Genomic DNA, 16,046 nt, shown 5'->3' on the forward strand with positions numbered 1-16,046 from the left:
GCTGCACAAAAAGTAGAGGCTTCATGAAGTTGATGGAGCCTCCATGTGCAGTGGCAGTATACCTCAAAATCAAGTACGTTGTGGAATCAAACAAGAAAGAAGGCCTTCTCCGTCATGCCTTCCTCATTAGCTTTTAGAGGCCTCTGGTGACCCGCTGTTGGCAAACGGGATGCCAGCCTCAGTCAGCCTTGGTTCTGATCCAGTGAAGGTGTTCTCTTCTGGTCCTTCTCCGAACAGCTGCCTCTCTCTACAGAGCCAGCGCACGTTTCCCAGTCGCCACATCTCCGCGCTGCGGGGTTGCTTTGCCAGTTGGGTTTCTGCTTCTGGTGTAACCTTGCCAGGGGAAAAAAACCCGAGAAAGAACAGGACAGGAAAGAAAGCAAATTTCTCCCACCCCCCAACACATTCTTGAGCAAGGTGGGGCCTGAGATCTCTGAACAGGCAAGTCTAGCTTTGCTGTGACCGAGGGAAGGGAAGGGGGAGGCAATTGCCAAACCAGGCAAGAGAGAAGAGAGGAAGGAGGGAGGGAGGGTTGGCCCAGGGAGGGGCAAGCCTCCCCACCTCCCCTGAAACCCATTGCTCACAGCTAGCGAGTCAGCCAACCCACAGCTCCGATCCACTTCGCCTCGCCTCTCTGCAGCCATGGTAAGTTGACGCCTGTTGCTTTTCGCTGATCTCTCAAGACTTTGCACTGCAACGTACAGGATTTCTGTTCTTCGTACTTCCCCTTCCCTGAACACTCCACAGAGAAAACAGACTCGAAAGTATTTGTTTCCATTTGGTGGAAACGCTAATGGGGAACGGGAGAGGATTTTGGCTGCCGAGCGCAAGAGGCAGGCCAAGGGTGAAGTCAGTGTCTCCACAAGGGGGGAAACAAGGGCCGGGCAGGAGCACGGGAAGGTGGGGCTGGGGCCAAACAAATCCAGTGGGGTCAACTGGGCGAGCACCACGAAATCAGAATTTTCGTGGCAATTCGTGTTTGCAGTGGGTACACTGATGTTCACTTCAGTGACTGCGTAAAACGAAAATTCGGGGTCATAAACTCGGGGTCATAGCAGGCATGCAGCAAGGAGTCAGGGCCGATCACGACACTACAGTAGGTGTGGCTGCTGTGTGACTTCCCTTCTCTGGGGTTTGGAGAACACATGGCTCTTTTTCAGGTGGCAAACGCAGCCACCATGTATAACGGAAGTTCCAACTTGCTCTGTGGGCAAATTGTGGGGCCAGTTTTCTCTCGTTTTCCTGTTTATCCATTTCATTCGAATTCCAAATCCATACTGCAAAAAGCAATTACAGTTAGGAAACGGATCCCAGGTGGTTAGGTGCTAGATTTCAAGGGAGACCTGGCATAGGGTGTGGCTGCAGCAAGGAGCCATTTTGGAGCCGCTAGTCCCGCAAGACATCATGCACACATTTGTGCACCTATATGCTCTAGGGTAGGCCCAGTACAGCCACATAAATCCTCATGTCATAGGGGGATCGTCCTGGCTAAAATTCAATAAGTGGAGCCAGGTCTGATATAGACAGGAACAGGGAGGAGCTTCTACCTGTAGAATTTCTGCCTGCCATGCAGCTATCAAAGATGTGGGAGCCAGACTGGGGAGGGAAAGTTAACAATCTAGCCCCGTTGACTACTTCTACTGCATAAGAATTCTTAATTTCAGGCTTCTAACTAGATTTGCCAACCTCTTTACCGTTTTACCGCTCCGGTGCGTGCTTTCTATGGCATGAAAAGCTTCATCTACTGATTTCTGAAAAGCACGCTATTGTTGACAGCATTAAAGCAAACCTGAGCAGCATTTTTGCTCGGAACTCTTTTGCTTACAGCCCTGAAGCCTGGACTGATTTATTGGACCAAGTGAGCTAATGGTCACATTAGTCCATACCACATTGTGTATCAGCTCCAACTCCCCCAAGGGGCTGATTTTGCACTGGTGGAAAACTTCCCATCCCCTCTCCCGGAGGCTCTGCTTCTGTGTCCTGCGTCCTAAGGCAATTGGGTTGAATGGAAGAGGAAGCTCCCACGTGACACAGCCAAAAAAGGTCTGTTTGCAGCCAAAAAAGAGCCAGCTCTGTGGATTTCCTGAGGGGATTAGAAACAACTGCAACCAGAGGGAAGGGCTTGTGTACTAGACACACACTTCCTTCCCAGGCCTACATTTGGCAATGTTGCCACCCTCCCATTTAGTCATATCTTGTGCCTTTCTAGAATTGCCAGCTTTTCTTCTAGCAGGGCAACTGTGCATTGAACAGCTGTCTGACAGGCAGAAATCCAGCCGGTGAAGCTTTCCCCACCATGACAGGAAAGGCTGCGATTCTGCTTGTTGCACCGCTATTAAAAGGCAAGATTCTCTCCACCCCCCACCCCCACCCCCAAATCTCAAATAAGCCCATTGAGCACATTTGGCTAATGGAATGATACCTCTGGGCATGGGCAAAGTGCCTTACAAAAGTCACAAGAAGAGCCTCGTGATCCGTGCCATGATTAGGAGGAGAGATCATGTCAGAGAGCCCCCACATTTCACCCAAACTTTGCAAACTGAGTGCTAATCCTGAGTCATGTATACATGTTCCTGGGGATATGCAGAAATCCCTCGCCCCTCTCATCAGAGTCGAGTTCAAGGGCATAAAGGTGCTATGGAAAACCCTCAGGGTTGACAGCCCATTTCAAGTGCGGCTTTTCTTTCTCTGGCCTGGCCCACATCTTGGGGTAGCCCAAGTTTGACTATAATATGTAAAAATGCCTCCCCTCCCATCAAACTGTTATCATTCCGGCGGGCCTGTTGAGGCCGGACCAACAGTCATCCGGAAAGCCTCCCCACCGGGCTCCTAGAAGGGGGGCCATGTGATCATCTGCCCCCCCACATGACTTACAGCTTGATCATCTGCCCCCCCATACGAGTTACCGCCTGATCAAAAAGGCCTGTTCCTCCTCTTTTTACCCACCCTTTTTGTGTTGTATGGTTGCACGGCCCGCCGTCTGGGAGTGGTGGCAACAAGAATTCCGTTGTTTTATTGACGTTTTTAAATGTAAATTATGTTTTATTGTTGTAACTCACACTGAGCCCACTTGCAGGGAGGGTGGGATAGAAGGCCAATAAATAAATAAATAAATAAACAAACAATCCCAACAGTTTGGACTACACGTGTACCAAATTTCAGCTTTCTAGCTGCTGCAAATGTACCTTCTGAGATGCTCTTCGAATCCCCTATTTGGGGGGAATGCCTTTGTGTTTAGACTTTTCAAGTAAACAGGATGCCGTGAGCGACACGTATATCAATTTTTCAATTTCTGGCTGGTGCAGAAGAACCGTTATGAATGAGTCAGTTCTCCGGGTCTATGTGTCAGTCTGTATCTTATTTTTTTCTCCATGTTCTGCCATACGACAAATCAAGAGCGAGACCTGTGCTGGTGTGTGTGTGTGTGTGTGTGTGTCTTGTTCCTTTTTCTTTCTCTGCATTTAATCCCGTGCTTTTAAAGCGAGGAGGAATGGAAACTTTCTCAGCTTCCCAAGCCAAACTTTTCCCCCTTTAGCAGACACACCCAACCCTCCCCCTCATGAGCTCATTCTTTAGCCCAAAGCAAACAGGCTGTTTCACACAGTCCCTTGGCAACAGGAATTCGGCTTCCCAAAATGATTTATCACCTCTGCTCCACCCCTCTCTGCCCATAGGCTATCGCTGCAGGGGTGCCTTTGGCCAGCAGAGGGTGCAAGAGAGATTCATCTTAATCTTTCCTTCAGTGGTTCGTAAACTATAGGTCATGATCCACGAGAGTCGTGACTCTCTCGCGGGTCGGTGGGTGAAGCTGCCACTTCCCCTCCTTTCATCCAGCAGCCGGATTCATTCCCCAAAATCCGGATTTCCCAAGAGTCTGGCATCTGACGAAGAGAACTGTGATTCTCGAAAGCTTATGCTACAATAAAGTTGGTTAGTCTTAAAGGTGCTACTGGACTCTTTTTGATTCATCATTCCCAAGAATCCGACATTCTCAATAGAGTGGCAGCAACGGGGCACAGCCTATGTCTATTGCCTCTCAGGGTTGCATTATCGGCACCCTGCAGCATAGCAACAGTAAGTCCCCAAAGGTGGCATGTAGAGGCACTTTCCAGTTCAAAAAAGTTTGTGAATCACTGCCATATGGGAAAACACCATGCAACCCTGCCATTCCCACAGGGTGGGCCAATAACCCATTTGCCAGTATCTAATAGCTGGGGTATAGAGGGCGAGGGCACAGATCCACAAAGGAAATGTTGGACAACAGTTAGCTCGCTTACCCAGTCAAATAGACCAGCTTACACTGCAGTATTTTTATTTTATTTTCTTGACTTCATTCATATTCTGCCTATCTCCTCAATGAGGAGTCAAAGCGGCTTATATCGCCCTCCTCTCCTCCACCCTCACAACAACGCTGTGAGGTAGGTTAAGTTGACAGGGTATGACTGGCTCACGGTTGCCCAAGCAAGCTTACATAACTAATTCAAACCTGGGTCTTCCAAATTCTAATCTGATATTCTAACCGCTATGCCAGACCGGTCCTGCACTGCACATTTGCAGAGAAACGAATTCCTATGTTCGCTAAAAATAGGTATACCAACATTTTAAAAATTATAATTAAAGACAGCTGCCCATTCTGTCTCTGTGTGATTAATTGCTCGAGCTTCTCTTTGCTGGAATTAGGCACCAAGGGGTGTTGCTCTCTGAATTGGATGTGTCAAGATCAATGACAGTAAATTTTTATATAGATATAAATTGCAAAGTGCTAGAAGATTGTGCAGATTCAAGACATAAATATAATCAATTTAACTAACAATATCCAACTGGTGGGGCACGTCGCAAAATATAAGGTCGTTTTCTGTATAAAATTATTCAATAAAGATTCACTACAAAAATACATGTATGACAATATATTACGTTCAATACAGTTTCTGTTCAAGAATAATCAATCCCAATTCAATATACTGAATTAGAAATGCACGCGGGCAACCAATCAAGTTCATGAATGAATCTCCATTATCCGTGCTCCAAACAGCCACACCTACGGGTTTTGCCGGCATATGTTGTCCCATTCCGTTTCATCCATTCACTTCCTCATAGGCATTTAAATAGCAATTGCTTCAGTCAGTCATATACCACCATGTTGGTTAACTCCGGACGGTCTAACTTTATATCTATATAAAAATTTACTAAGATTTTGTGATTGTGTACTTCGGGAAGGCTGTGGTTGTTGGTTGTTCTTCTCATTCCCGAAGCAGCTCTTTATGTGCTTAAACATCTGACAGTGACAGAGTCCATTTTTTGTCTCCTGAATTTGGATTAATGGCATGTTTCATTCACCACACCTGAAAATCTTTGAACTGACAGTGTATAAGATTTGAAGCCAGGGTTGTATTGTGGTTAAGATCTAGGAGACCCCAATCAGGGGTGGATCTAGGGTTACCGGCACCCAGGACAACCCAAGTCTGGCTTCCCCTGCATATGCGCACAGTGCGCATGCGCTCCTGGCGCTACATGATGATGTCACTTCTGTGACATCATCATGCAGAGCCCGGAGGCGTGCTGCCCACGCAGCAAGGCCCCCCCCCAGAGCACGGTGCGCCACAGAGCTGGCAGCAGCAGCGCAGGCGGCTGAGCAGAGGGCTCGGAGGCTGCCCGCGCCATTTGCCTGCCCCGCTGATGGGGCGGCCAACTTGCCGTGCACTCCCTGTCCTGCCCATCAGCGGGGCAGATGAATGGCATGGGTGAACTCCAAGCTCTCTGCTCAGCCGCCCGCATTGCCGCTGCCAGCTCCGGTGCGCTCCCGGTGGCTGGCAGCTGCGCCCAGTGCCCCCTCTTTGGCGGCACCAGGGGCAGACTATCCACCCTGCCCCCCCATCAATCCAGCCCTGACCCCCAACACAACTCTGCCATGAAGATCACTCAGGTAACCTTGTGCTAGTCACTCTCTCATCCTTACCTACCTCACAGGGTTGCCGTGAGGTCAAAATAGACGCACCCTGAGCTCCTCAGAGGAAGAGCAAGATAAAAAATTGTGCTAGATAAGATAGATTGGACTGGACACCTTTCCATTACTTTCCATTTGATGCCGCTCAGTTTACCTTCATTGGAGCACACCCTGTTTTTTTAAAAAATATTTTAATTATTTTATTAATTTTTTCAAACAAAAAAAAACAGGAAGAAAAAGCAACCACCATCCAAATTAAAATATTTTATATTTAAATATTTTATATTTAAACTAAATATGCAGTTTAAATAAATATTTTATTTAAACGGACCGCTAATATTTCGGGCCCAATCCTGGCAGTTTCAGGCCTGAATTGGGCAGAAACGTGCCCAAATGGCCAAAGCAGGCCCCAAATGGCCTGGATCGGGCCCGAATTAGACAGGATTGGGCCGCTAACACATGGGGGGACCCTCCCCCTCCTGGCAGTGGCCCAATCCTGGGCGGACTGAAAATCAGATAAATAAATAAATAAAATTCTTAAAAATACTCAGTCACGTGGGTATTTTTAAGAGGTACTGAAATGTTGTTCCTGGGCGTTCGGGCAGAAAAAAAGCCCTGCCGCTAGACATACCCTATTAATTTAATTTAATTTATTAGATTTATATTCCGCCTTCCCCCCGCCAGCAGGGGAGGGTGTAGGGTGAATGTACCAGCTGTTGATCATATGGACTTACATCATGTAATCCAACTTGAGTCTCAGTGAGAAAGGCGGATTATCAATAACATAACTTTAAAAAAAAAATCCTACTACACCATGAATGAATGAATGATCGAATTACACTATCAGGAAGAATCCTCTTTAATATTATGTTTTGTTATGCCTACAGTTGCCAGCCCCTTACCACAAAAGTGGGGAACGGGAAGTCACAGGCAGTCAAGGGGGCCTGATCCATATTCCTTGTACACGCATGCGCTCAAAGGTCTGATGATGTCACTTCTGGTTGAAAAACAGACACAACGGGGTCTCAGCAGGGGAGATCCCATTGCTTCCAGTTTGCAACTGAAAGCGCATCATCGGGGCCTCAGGAGTGCATGCATGTGACATTTCGTCGCATGCTCTGGTGGTTCTCAGCCTACCCCCCCCCACTCTTTCTCCCCACACTCACTGCCATCCAGGTGACCAGGGCCAGGAGGCATCCCCCACCTCAACCGGGGGGCTGGCATCCTTCGTTATGCCTAGTGGAGTTCTGGGTTGCTTATCAATACCCTATCATAGGAGGGGGGAGGAATCATTTTCTATATATATAAAAGACAAGTCTCCTGACTGACTTATCAATGGCCAGCCCAAACCCCTGGACCTAGAAACATGAAATTTGGGGATAACATTCCTTTCATGATATAAACACCCACTCAGAAGGGATTTTAAAAAATTTGTCCCTCAAAGGGGGTAAAGGCAAAAGATTTATGCTATCTGAAGAGAAACTCAAGTGTTTTACCCACTAAGGGGGTAAAAAGGGGTAAAATGTGTTTTCTCAAAGAGCTACAGCTTCCCTGTGTGGCTGGCAGGCTGCTGCCTGCTTGCGCCCCTGCCCACTGCCAGCTCAGCCACTCTTCCCTGATTGGCCCGGCCTTTCAAGGTCATTTGCATATGCGAGCTCATTGGTCCTCACCCCCCACATTCTAAATAATATGCAGTTGCTACTGGGAGTCATTGAATGTATCCTGAGGTAAAATGCAACTCCCAGTCTTCCCCTCGAAGTTCCCTCAATCTCCCTGCAGGGCCTGGCTTTCCTGTGTGGCTGGCAGGCTCCTGCCTGCTTGCACCCCCCTCTCTCTGATTGGTCAGCTGTGGAACCCTGTGTTCTAAGTTAAAAATCAAGTAAAGGAAACTGTCACATCCACATAAGTACTATAACTGGATTTAAAGTAGTTAAATACCATAGCAAAGCATGAGTATCAAGCTAGTATAAATATAAAAACAAGTTAAAACCTCTCTTATCCACAGTCGTCCAAGTACCCTGTTGGCCCCACAGAAACGGAACGCTGCATCGAGTCGCTGCTGGCCGTGTTCCAGCGCTACGCCGGCCGTGATGGGAACGCTTGCTCCCTTTCCAAAAAAGAGTTTCTGACCTTCATGAACACAGAGTTGGCATCATTCTCAAAGGTAAGATCTCTTTTCTACTGGTCAAAAGGGCTGAAATGTTTCCCTGCCACCCTGTCCCTGTAATGGGCTCCAAGCCCAGCAAGTACTGCTTGACCCGACTGCATCATGGAAGGTGGTCAGAGCCCCACCCCAAAACTGGGTGGAGCTACAGAAGCCAGAATAATCCCACCCACTTTCTGCAGTGAACTCAGCCAACAATACCATAAAGCAGGGGTGGGCAAATTGCGGCCCGCAGGCCACATGCGGCCCGCTACAGAGTTTTTTGTGGCCCGCCAAGACGGGCAGGCGGCCCGGCGGGGCATGTCCGGCGGGGCTAGGGGGACTTCTCGGCCTCCCGCACCTGCCCACTACCCCTCCAGCCGCGCGTCCAGGAGATGCTCCCTGGGGCTGCGCTGCTCTCCCGGCCCTGCCACTGCACCCTGGGCCACCGTGGAAGGCGCCCAGCTGCCGCCGGCTCAAGCTGCGTGCCACTCGGGCTGGCTGGGCGCCCCGCAAGGAGGCGAGTTTTTTTGCAGGACGCGCCGACCGGCCGGCACAAAGCCTGTGGGTCCCTCCGGGAGGGAGACGCTGCCGTTGCCTACCAACTGCTTGTCAATCTCCTCCGGCTGCCTGCTGATTGGGCGGGGAGGAAACGAAGCCCCACCCCACCCGTTGCCTGGGCAGCCGGCGCGCGCACTGCATCCTCACCACAGGAGGCGGGCAGGGGCCGCACCGCCCTCGGGGCGCCCAAGAGCCCCTGGCTCGCCGCCCGCAGGGGTCTCTGCCCCCCACTCTGCAGCACGGGGTACGGGGCTGGCCGTGGGCAGGGGCCGGCAAGCCGCGGGCGAAGGCAGTCCAAGGGGGAAAGGGCGCCTGCGAGCCCCACAATGACCCCCAGTCCAGCACGAGTAAACAGAAGGGCACAGCAGGCGGGGAGGGCGCGCAACTGCAAGGCCGTAAAGGAAAATGAATGGACGGGCACTAGCGCAAGAGCATCCCTTGCAAGATGGAGGCAGGCAGGCTCTCGGTCTGAGGGATGAAGCTTCAGGGCACGAGGGGAGGAACGTCAGCGAGGGAGGGGAATTCTTCTGCAGCTCCTGCTTACCAAAAGGACCCACGTGAGGGCCCTCTCGGAGCCAGGCCTTCTGCCTGCTGGCATCTGGGCAGGTGCAAAGCATTTCCTTGGCCCTGGGTGTGGTGCGGGTCACGTCCAAGCCCTGCAGTGACCCCAGCCTGACAGAGAACGCCCGCTGGCTCCCACTCCCCTGGTGGTGAGGAACGAGAAGCACCTTCCTGGTTGCCTGGTGGGCAGCTGGGATGCAGAATTGGCCCTGGGTGGCACCCCTTGGAAGGCAGAGGGGGAAAGGCCAGATGAGGGAGAAAAACAAAACATTTCTGGACACGAAGGAGATATCTCATGATTTTGTTACAAAAATGGAATGTGAGGAGGGGAGATATGAGATGATGTTTGCAGCTAATGTATTTGAGAAATTGAATGAACTGAATGTGACATTTCAGGGAAAGGGGTTGTTTGCACATGAAATGTGGAAGCATGTAAAATCATTCAAAGCAAAACTAGGTCTATTTGCAAGGCAAGCAGGTGAAGGCAATTTTTGTCATTTCCCTTTATTAGGAAAACAGAAAGTGCCTTAAAGTGTTTCTGCTAAGATTAGGGATCATCTGCAGAGTTTGGAGGATATTTCAGGACTTCAAGAAAATTGAGCCTAAATTCTCAAATTGAGCCTAGAATCTCAACAAGCAATCTCACTCCTGATTTCAAAAAAATTGTAGAAAAGTGTGATAGGGTACATTTGTCTCATTAAACTGATTCTAAAATTAATTGTGCTTGCAGCTATAGATGATATGAAATTAGCACAATAAATAAATTGAATAAAACTATCACTATTTTATTAAATTTATATTTATTGATTTTTATGATACAATTTATACCTTTTCTGAAATGCAAAGTTAACTAATGAATGCAATCATTTTAAAAGGTGCGGCCCTCCGCTAACCTCCGCTCCCACAAAGTGGCCCCCGAGCCAAAACAATTGCCCACCCCTGCTATAAAGCAATCCCACTACAAGTAATTCATTTGGTTTGTGACTTACTTCAGGGCCATATTTACTACAAAGGAGCAGGGCTTTTTTTCCAGCTGGAACGCAGTGGAACGGAGTTCCGGAACCTCTTGAAAATGGTCACATGGCTGGTGGCCCCACCCCCTGATCTCCAGACAGAGGGGAGTTTAGATTATCCTCCGTGCCGCCGAGCGGTGTGGAGGGCAATCTCAACTCCCCTCTGTCTGGAGATCAGGGGGCAGAGCCACCGGCCATGTGACCATTTTCTCCGAGGGCAACCCACTGAGTTCCACCACCTCTTTTCCCAGAAAAAAAGCCCTGCAAAGGAGTAAACTGATTTGATTCTCCAGGGTGAGAATTTCCTGGAGATTTGGGGGAGAAGGCTGGTGTGATTTGGGGATGGGAGGGACTTCAATGGAGTATAATGCTTTACACTGTGACTCCCAAAGCCTCCTCCTCCTCCTCCTCCTCCTCATCTATTTATATACTGCCCTTCAAGGCAACACCCACTCAGAGCAGTTTACAAAGTGTATTATTATTATTCTCACGACAATCACCCTTTGAGGTGGGTGGGCTGAGAGCGCTCTGAGAGAGCTGTGACTGACCCAAGATCACCCAGCTGGCTTCAAGTGGAGGAGCAGGGAATCAAACCCAGCTCTCCAGATTAACGTCCTGCCGCTCTTAACTCTACACCAAACTGGTTCTCCAGGGTAACTGATCTCTTTGGTCTAGAGCAGGTCTTTTTTTCTGGGAAAAGAGGTGGTGGAACTCAGAGGTACCACATGCGCACACGCAAAGCACACATGCGTTCCTGGGATCGTGTGATGATGTCACTTCCAGGAAGTGATATCATCATGCTGGGCATGGCCGTCCCTGGAAGCGTGCCCACGATTCACATCTGCTTGCCTCCCCACCCCAGGCCAATTCAGGCCCAATCCCATTTTGGCCATTTGGGGCCTGTTTCAGCCAGTATCGGGCTGCTGCCTGGCAGGGGAGTGTTCCCCCGCCCAGCAGCATCCCATTCCAGGCCAAATTGGGCCCACCTGGGATTGGAACAAATGGGAGAGAGGTTTCCAAGCTCTTAGCAGGCTGTAATATTTTGGGCCCCTTGTTGTCTAACACAAGGAAGAAAACCTCCTAACAAAGCCTTCCTATATAACCTTTTCAGAACCAAAAGGACCCAGGTGTCATGGACCGCATGATGAAGAAACTCGACATGAACAATGATGGCTGCCTGGACTTCAGCGAATTCCTGAACCTCATCGGCGGCCTGGCACAGGCCTGCCACGCCCAAGTGATGTCATCCCCGACCAGTGGTGGCTCCCATAAACCCTGATCCGCTCCCTCCCTCTCCGACCCATTACCAGCATAAGCCCAAACATTCCAGAAGAACCACCTGTGTGTGACCAAAAGCAGACGCCGCAGTACAAGCGGCACCATTTACGTTTTTATCAATAAAATCCATCCAAAAAGAATGAGAGAGCCCTAGTTTCTGAGTGGCCAGGGCCCCAAGGAAAGTAATACGCCCAGGAGATGCCCACCCGATGGGCGCGTGTGTAAAAATATGGCCACAGAGACGGGCGGCATGCCACCCCTCAGTCTCTGATGTGCAGTTTTGGGAGTATAGCATCAAAGTTTCCAGGAGTAAAATCTCAGGGAGAAGAGCAAGAACGGGGGGAGGGGGCGGCAGGCTGGTGCAATAAACCTTTCTCTGACCCCTGGGAAAAAAGCCTCCCCCACTGCCCTTTCCATTGGCGAAAGCGGGGAGGGAGGGAAGCCGGAAGCTCCTTCTCCAGGCCTCAGAGAGGTCCCTCACAGCATCAAGTGAACCAAGCGTTTTTAATTTAATTGCAATGCAGCATTCTGCTGGTTCGACTCCCACTCCTGCCTTGAGCTCTGCAGGTGGCCTTGGGTAAGCCACTCCTCTCAGCCCAGCTCCCCAGCTGTACTGTGGGGAGAATAACAGTGATTTGTTCACCACCCTGTCCAGAAGAGTAGCATACAAATGAACTGTTGGTGGTGGTTGTTGTTTATGGCGAGTTCTCCCAACGTACATCTGACTGCATGTCTGGTCGCATACCTTTGACCCAGCACATGTCAGGTGTATCATGCAGTCTGGCCCGTAGATACCTCCAAATACCTCACAGTTATTTCCCCTTGAGAATGAATGAAAACCAGAATCAAACAGATAGACAATCTAGTACACCATTCCATTTCACACAGAGGCCAACTAGATGCCCCAGGAAGGCCAACAAGAAGGGTACGGAGGTCAAAGTCTCCCCATGTTGTTATGGCCAGCACACATGCAGAGGTATACTGCCTCTAAACATGGAGGTTCCATTTAGTCTTCATGGCTAATAGGCATCAATGGATCTGTCCTTGGTGATCACTCATTCAACTACTGGTTTTGTTTAGCTTCCGAGATCTTACAAGATCAGGCTATACCATGCTGCCTGCTTACTGTCTGAAAAAGCAGTTTTCCAAAAAGCTAATGCCAAGTTTTCTTAAAGATGCCCTCGTCCAAAAAAACCAAAAACACCCTTCCCAAATGGCCAAAAAACAGGGCTGGTGACTGAGGTGAGGCAGGCTACAGAAGAGAGAGAGAATTGAAACACGTGCTTGAAACTCAATGCGTGTTTTGTTAGACAATTTCAAACCTGTTCTAGAGGAGGGGTAATGTGCAGTTTAGCCACCAGGGGGCACTGCACTGCCTACAAATATGCCATCCAGAAACCAATGCGCGCTCTATGGTACAAAAAGCCAATATCAAGAGGACGAAACTCCAAAATGCAAATCTAAACAACCCACATCCCTCTGTTTCCCTTCTCTATAAAATCACCCCTGGGAAACTCTGAGAATTATATCTCAGTGATGGGATTCAGGTTTACCAACAGCCCTTTTGCAAACTACAATTCCCAGGACTCATTGCGGGGAGGTATGATAGACACACTCTGATTATAGCAGGATTTGAGTCCAGTGGCACCTTAGTGACCAACAAGATTTTTAGTGTATGAGCTTTTGAGAGTCAAATCTCTCTGCTGGAGCTTTATAGTAAATAGTCCAGTAGCACCTTTAAGACTAACCGACTTATTTGTAGCATAAGCTTTCGAGAACCACAGATCTATGTATTGTCGAAGGCTTTCACGGCCGGAGAACGATGGTTGTTGGGGGTTTTCCGGGCTGTATTGCCGTGGTCTTGGCATTGTAGTTCCTGACGTTTCGCCAGCAGCTGTGGCTGGCATCTTCAGAGGTGTAGCACCAAAAGACAGAGATCTCTCAGTGTCACTGAGAGATCACTCAGCGACACTGAGAGATCTCTGTCTTTTGGTGCTACACCTCTGAAGATGCCAGCCACAGCTGCTGGCGAAACGTCAGGAACTACAATGCCAAGACCACGGCAATACAGCCCGGAAAACCCCCAACAACCAACCACAGATCTATTCGTCAGATGTGTTGATGCATCTGATGAAGAGACCTGTGGTTCTCAAAAGCTTATGCTACAAATAATTTGGTTAGTGTTAAAGGTGCCACTGGACTCTTTACTATTTTGCAACTACAGACTAACATGGCTAACTTCTCTGGATCTATGACATTGACTCTTGAAAGCTTATACCCTGAAAATCTTGTTGGTCTCTAAGGTGCCACTGGACTCAAATCCTGCTGTTCTACTGCAGAACAAAACAGCTACCTACCTGAAACTCTGATTATAAACTGCTTTATCTTTTAACATTTTCTGGGTAAAAACAGAGCCAAAACAAGGTTTGAGTTACCAGTAAACTGGCTTTGAATGCCCTTGAGAAACTGGAATTAGAAAGGGGCAGAGTTAATCAAAGTCCAACAGAGCTTCACGCCTTCTCTCTCTCTAAATTATGCATAAGGTGAAAGGAAGACCATAGAAGTGAACGGAAAGCATTCGGTACTATCAATAACATCAGAGAGAGGCAAAAACAAAAGCCGCATAATTCTTTTCATTAGGACTAACCAGAAGGGGCTTTAAATTCAAAAAAATGTACTAAATTTCACTGTTGGAATACGCATTTTGGTAATGCTGTGACACCTCTTGCCCTGATCTGGAGATGGAAGACCGCCAAGGAAGCCGAGGCAGGCAATGGCTGAACCACTTCGGAACAGTTTTTGCCTTGAAAATCCCATGGGGTCCCCATTAGTCAGCTCCAAAAAAAAAAAGACCTCTTAAACACAGCTTAGGGCCTTGGGGTTAACCGAAATGGCAGAAAACAGCGTGCAGGTTTTTGAGTGGTCTGGAACACTTCATCAGGCTGAGACTCTTAATAAACAGAAAAAATTGGGGGGGAAATGCATCATGCCCTGCTCTTAAATATTCTTGTCTGCATATTCCGTAGAATTCCAGGGAAAACAAGCAACTGGGCATAAAGCTGCACCGAGCACTGCTTTAGCTCTTCAAATCTGCCCGACATTCCTTACAAACGCAGACAAGAAGCCTTAAGATCGGGGCATGATACCTCTTCCCCCGCCCCTCCTTGCTTTTAGGCTGGAGGAGGACAGGGGAGACCTGGGAAGTCGAGATGCTTTCCTAACCCTTCCCAAGCAGCGAACCTCCGCAAATGCAAACACTAGGGCCTGTTGGCTGGGAGCAAACTCCTCTCCTCCTGACCCCTCCTGGTTTTGCCGCCGAGGACTGGGTCATGCCGCTCACACAAGCCGGAGAAGAATGGCTCTTTGGCTCTACATTCTAATGGCACCGGGAAGAACTGGCTCCTCGGTCTGAACTGTCTTGGTTCAGACAGGAGCCTGGAGAAAGCCGCAAGGAGCCTTTGCTTGTCAAGGAGACAAAATGTGACTGTCCAGATCGACGTCTCCAAGGGAGTAGGGCTGTGGTTCTCAAACAGTGTGATGCACCGCGGGGTGCCAAGCGGTGAGATATCAAGCTGCCATCCACCACTCATGCCTCTTGGGCGGAGAATTAATGGGGCCCCTTTCTCTCCTGCTTCTCTGAGACGGAAGGCTTCGAGATAGCCCAATGGAGCGGGCAGCTTCAAGGGACCCTCAGAAGGTTCATCCTGAAAGCAAAGCCCTAGCCGTGGGCGCTGATCCGTTTCCCTGACTCTGCCAAACTCCAGGTGCGGCCTGGATACCTCCTGGAGTTACACCTGATCTTCAGGCGACAGAGATCCATTCCAGTGATCGGAGGGCCAGAGCGGTGCAGTGGTTAGAGTCTCAGACTAAGATCTTGGAGACTCCCGTTCGAATCTCCACTCTGCCACAGGAAGCTTGCTGGGTGACTTTGGGCCAGTCACGCAATCTCGGCCTAACCTACCTCACAGTGTTGTTGTGAAGAAAAAGTGGAGGAGAATGACGAAAGCTACTCTGGGTCCCTATGAGAGAGAAAGGGAGGGTATAAGTGAAATAAATAAATAATAAATTATACCCCACTGAGGCACCTCCCTTCCTCAAACCCTCCCCTCTCCTAGCTCCACCCCCAAGTCTCCCAACCCAGAGTTGCCAACCCTACCTGTGAGATAAGTTAAGTGACAACAACCAGCTCAAGGTTACCACTTAGCTTCATAGCCCATGGGGGATTTTGTACCCAGGTCTACCAAGTACTAACTTACCATATACAGCAGGCAGATGGAAGGAGGACACCTAACCCTCCTTCAGAAATCCCATCCAGAAAGTATCATTGTGAGCTGAGTGTCTGATTACCACACAGAGGTCTATCCTAATGGTTTTGCTCAAACGGATGCCTGATGGGCATCACGGCCTTTGACAAAGGGACATTCCTGCCTTTTCCTGGCTACAGGCGTTGCCTCAGTGGGAGCTAGATGCCAGGATACAGTCTCCTGACTGTCAGCCCTCTCAGGTCTCAGCCCTCACACTCTTAACTACACCAGACCAGTTTAAA

General features: G+C 49.2%; 1 protein-coding gene across 1 annotated transcript; it reads left to right on the top strand.

Moving 5' to 3' along the window:
- Positions 1–536: 536 nt before the first annotated feature.
- On the top strand, positions 537–11,640 carry S100A11 (S100 calcium binding protein A11). The gene is made up of 3 exons (XM_054972786.1): positions 537–645; positions 7,950–8,108; positions 11,334–11,640. Exons 1-3 carry the CDS (start codon positions 643–645, stop codon positions 11,499–11,501), a joined length of 330 nt encoding a protein of 109 aa, XP_054828761.1. The 5' UTR covers positions 537–642; the 3' UTR covers positions 11,502–11,640.
- Positions 11,641–16,046: the final 4,406 nt, after the last annotated feature.

Source organism: Eublepharis macularius, chromosome 1 (genome assembly GCF_028583425.1).
Source record: "Eublepharis macularius isolate TG4126 chromosome 1, MPM_Emac_v1.0, whole genome shotgun sequence".
NCBI lineage: Eukaryota > Metazoa > Chordata > Lepidosauria > Squamata > Eublepharidae > Eublepharis > Eublepharis macularius.

What these genes read in the sequence shown, in the direction of transcription:
- S100A11 (XM_054972786.1), top strand. An exon ending in AGTTGGCATCATTCTCAAAG is followed by an intron (nt 8,109 to 11,333) that starts GTAAGATCTCTT and finishes TAACCTTTTCAG; the next exon opens with AACCAAAAGGACCCAGGTGT.